At 40.0% G+C, this 4465-nt stretch overlaps 1 protein-coding gene across 1 annotated transcript; it reads left to right on the top strand.

Moving 5' to 3' along the window:
* The first annotated feature begins 1296 nt into the window (after positions 1 to 1296).
* On the top strand, positions 1297 to 3474 carry nono (non-POU domain containing, octamer-binding). The gene has a single exon (XM_015387394.1). It carries the CDS (start codon positions 1412 to 1414, stop codon positions 2735 to 2737), a length of 1326 nt encoding a protein of 441 aa, XP_015242880.1. The 5' UTR covers positions 1297 to 1411; the 3' UTR covers positions 2738 to 3474.
* Positions 3475 to 4465: the final 991 nt, after the last annotated feature.

Genomic DNA, 4465 nt, shown 5'->3' with positions numbered 1-4465 from the left:
AGAAGGAAGGGTTTGTTACTTCTTTTTCTTTCATATCATGGCAGGTTGCAAACATAACGCCACCCACCATATTGATGAGTAACAACAATAGCTCCCAACATTTATATTTTATTTATGAATTTTTGTTTTATTTTGATAAATACATGATAGGAGATACATAGAATGTAAAATTACATGGCTCCTTCGTGCATTTAGGATGCAGTAGCCTTTCACCAAAGTAGCTCTGCAAAGCAGCACTGTAGGCCTAAGAACCGTACTGCTATTTATGTTCTTTATTGAAAATAATTTTTTACTGGTCAAATGTAGGCCTAATATACATCTTTTAGAGAAGCTGAATTGTAGATTTCCGTTGATAAATTTCGATTAAAAACTGACAGAATTAAATGAATCAATTGTGTTTTTGATTTTATTGCATTGGTGTTAGCTTTTAAATGATATTTATCTCTTTTATTGACTTTTACTATGTTTTTACATGATATTGGCCAAGCTAGTTAAAATCTAATACAGCAGAGGGGCAAATTTATGCAAACTGCAATCAGCATCGCAAAATATTCACTGTGCTGTTTTACTTTTTAAACCTTGTTTTGTAGATTATTTGCAAGCTTTGTTAAATTTTGCTTTCTGGTTGTTTTATTGTCACTTATAACAGTTAACTGATTTCTAAATTCTATTTCAGAATAGTATGAGAAAAAAGTCAGACTTCTGACTTTAATTTTAGAATACTGACTTTAATCTCAGAATTCTGACTTTAATGTCAGAAATCCTGACAGCTAATAAACATGTTAGCATCAAGCCATAGCTATGTCTGTTTTAGAGATTAGCTGTCTTTGACCTTCTGCTCCTCCATTAATGAAAAATCATCACCTGGTGCCTCTTGGGCATATAAGCAGTCGCCTAATTTCGTAATTTTCCCACTAATGTGTCACTGGCACTCTCAAACAATTCAAATCTTTGTCAGTAAAGCTGAGTGTATCTACATTAAGATCCAAAATACTGACATTAAAGTCAGACTTCTTAGATTAAAGTCAGAATTTAGACTTTTTCCCATATTAAACTGAAATAATATTTAAAAAAAATCTTAAAACTTTTTTATTTTATTTTTTCAGTGGCTCTAATTCTTTACCTTATTTTTATTTTTTTTTATTTTAATGTAAATTTTACAAAGTACAAAACCTCTACCTTATTTTGTAAACTATCCTTGGTTTACAAAACTCAAAACTTACCTAAAATTTGAATCAAAGCAACGTCGCAGAAATGTGACGTAATGACGTTAAACGTACATGTCGCAGATCGCTTAGGTCACAATAGCGTCGCCATTTTTGCAGCTCTTTGTGCGCCTCCGTCTGCTAAATTTCCCCCTGTTTTTTAGCACGTTTTACGTCGACTTTGGATTCACATCTGTTGACAAAACATGCAAGGATACAGAGGCCACCAACAGAACCATGGACCCAACCGTTCGGGGAACCAACACAAGGGTGAAGGGCCCAACAGCAACGGGCAGCAGCCGGAGCAAAGCGACAAGACAAACCCCAACGCGGCCTTAACGCTGGACATGCAGAGCTTCAGGAAGCCTGGAGAGAAAACCTTCACCCAGAGGAGCAGGCTGTTCGTGGGGAACCTGCCCACCGGAATCACCGAGGATGACCTGGCTCAGCTGTTTTCTAAGTACGGCAGCGCCAGTGAGATCTTCGTGAACAAGGAGAGAGGTTTCGGCTTCATCCGACTGGAGAACAGGATCATCGCGGAGATCGCCAGAGCGGAGCTGGATGATTTCTCATTCAGAGGCAGACCTATCCGGGTGAGGTTCGCCACACACGGCGCCGCTTTGTCCGTGAAAAATTTACCCGAGTTTGTGTCCAACGAGCTCCTGGAGGAGGCCTTTTCCGTCTTCGGCCAGATAGAGAGAGCTGTAGTGATTGTGGATGACCGAGGGAGGCCCACGGGGAAAGGCATCGTGGAGTTCACCGGGAAGCCAGCAGCCAGAAAAGCTTTGGATAAATGCAATGATAGCGCCTACCTCCTCACAGCTTTCCCCCGGCCAATCACCGTGGAGCCCATGGAGCAGTTCGACGAGGACGAGGGGCTGCCGGAGAAGCTGGTCAACAAGAACCAGCAGTATCACAAGGAGCGAGAGCAGCCTCCCCGGTTCGCCCAGCCTGGATCGTTTGAATACGAATACGCCATGCGCTGGAAGGCCCTGATGGAGATGGAGAAGCAGCAGTACGACATGGTGGACCGCAACATGAAGGAGGCGCAAGAGAAGCTGGAGTCCGAGATGGAGGCAGCCAGACACGAGCACCAGGTGATGCTGATGAGGCAGGACCTGCTGAGGAGACAGGAGGAGCTGCGCAGGATGGAGGAGCTCCACAACCAGGAGGTGCAGAAGAGGAAGCAGGCTGAGCTGCGACAGGAGGAGGAGCGCCGGAGGAGAGAGGAGGAGATGAGGCTGCGCAACGAGGAGCTGATGAAGAGGCAGCAGGAGGGCTTCAGGGGAGGCTTCTCTGACAACAGGGAGCAGGAGATGAGGATGCACATGGGAGGTCACGGCATGCCCATGAACAGAAATTCCCTGGGTGGGAGTTCAGGAGCTGCAGGTGCTGCTGGCATGGCTGCTGAGAGTTCTCCTTTGATGGCTGGGCCAGGGGGCGGCAGCCTGCCTGTGGGGGGCCAGGGGGGCTTCCCTAGAGGGCTGCCTGTGCCTGGGCCTGGAGACTATAACAAGCAGCGCAGATTTTGAATTGCATGTCTGTATTTTGTTTCCACATTTTCAGCTCACTGTATGTTAAGGTTTAAGGCAATGGATATGACCCTTAAACTTTTAAAACCCTTTGTTTATTTGTACTTTTGGTATTTTTGAGTACTAATGCGTCGTTCCAAATGAGCCATGTATTTTACATCTTTTTTTTTGTTAGAAATAGATAATTTTGATTTGTTTGAGTCTATGTTACATTTTCTGTAATAAATTCATCATTCCCTAAAAAAAAGAAGTGTATCAGTTCAGGATAGAGGTTAGCACCGCTCAGGCTGCAGATGTGCTTGGTGATGTCTGCTGACAAAATCACACATACGAGGAAGAAAACTGTACTGCAAATTTTTGGATGCCGCGTAGTTTTAAATCCAACAGAAACTGAATTATCATGGTTAAGCGCATCATTCACATTTAATGCATTAAAACAAATGTCCCTGTAGTTTATTTGATTTGTTATTAAATGCAAAAAATGTGTCTAAAAGCTGCAGGTTTAAAAGTGTGAATTCTTGATGCATCAAATATCAATTTGTTTCTTATCTTTGACAAGCGTAAGTAGTGAATATCAGGTAATTGTGGATGATTGGGGATTTTTCTACATAAAATATCTCATGGGCCAGTATGGGAGTCTGGTGATTTAACTTTTAATAATGGTATTAAAAAATAAAAGAAATTGAAATTGTTTTTATTTCTTTCAACAGAAAAGCAAACAAATGGTCCCACTGCTCCTTAAATATTAAAACTTGATTAATTGTTGCCTGGATTGATCCTTTTTCATACAAAAATATAAAAGATTTAGGTTTAACATTCACCTATTTTAGCATCGGTTCTAAACTGAAAAAGGTAGAAGATTCCCTTTAGCCTCTGATAAGCTGGACGCAGGGACCAGCTGGAGGAGCTGAGCTGGAACATTCCTCATCTTAAATTGTAAGAATGAAACAACCTTGGCGTACCTTAATTCCTACAGCTGAGGCCTTATTGGCAGAGGTGAAAGCTAAAGAGAAACTCATCTAAAGAATGAGGAGACAAACAACATTTTATTAGGTTTTAATTGGAATGCACAGGTGACAGTTTGAATATTAAGTAGAATCTCTTTATTATTTTATATAAAGTGTAATCCTACATACTGAAGTACATTCAAACTTTTATGCAAACAATCATTTGAATCTGCTTAGATGGACTCAGTGCCCCAGAACCTCAGAGCTGGTTTATTTATGATTAAGGTGCCAATGGTAACAGAGAGGAAGGACATTATAATGATGGAGAAAAAAGAATTAGATAAAAACTTGGTTCTTTGCAAATGAAATAATTGCAAAATTGAACTATAAAATTAAATATTTTTTTCTTAGCATCTCAATTGTACAGTTACCTCTTTCAGATTTCTAGACAAATTTCCTGATATTTTCTCTGGTATATCATGATTTAATGCTAATGTACAGTATATACCAGAGGTGTATTACCTTCATAGCCCAAAGAGCCGCTCTTTCCTTAGTCTAAATAAAATGCTTATAGCCATAAATTTTCTGTTTCCGGATAAAAAAAAAAAGCTTTTAGCTTTAAAAGTCAAATCATTTTTTTTTTTCATATAGGAAGATAGATACATTTTCTTCTATGGGATTTCAGTATTTGTGGAAAATGGTTTAACAAAGGTTATTGTTTCCAACCTGATTAACAGAAAAATAGATATAAAACAAAAGCAGGTGCACCGATTGAAAATTT

This window comes from Cyprinodon variegatus, unplaced genomic scaffold, assembly GCF_000732505.1.
Source record: "Cyprinodon variegatus isolate N-32 unplaced genomic scaffold, C_variegatus-1.0 Scaffold393, whole genome shotgun sequence".
NCBI classification, from domain to species: Eukaryota; Metazoa; Chordata; class Actinopteri; order Cyprinodontiformes; family Cyprinodontidae; genus Cyprinodon; species Cyprinodon variegatus.
Note: the sequence above shows the minus strand (reverse complement) of the source record. Positions and strands in the feature narration are given on the sequence as shown.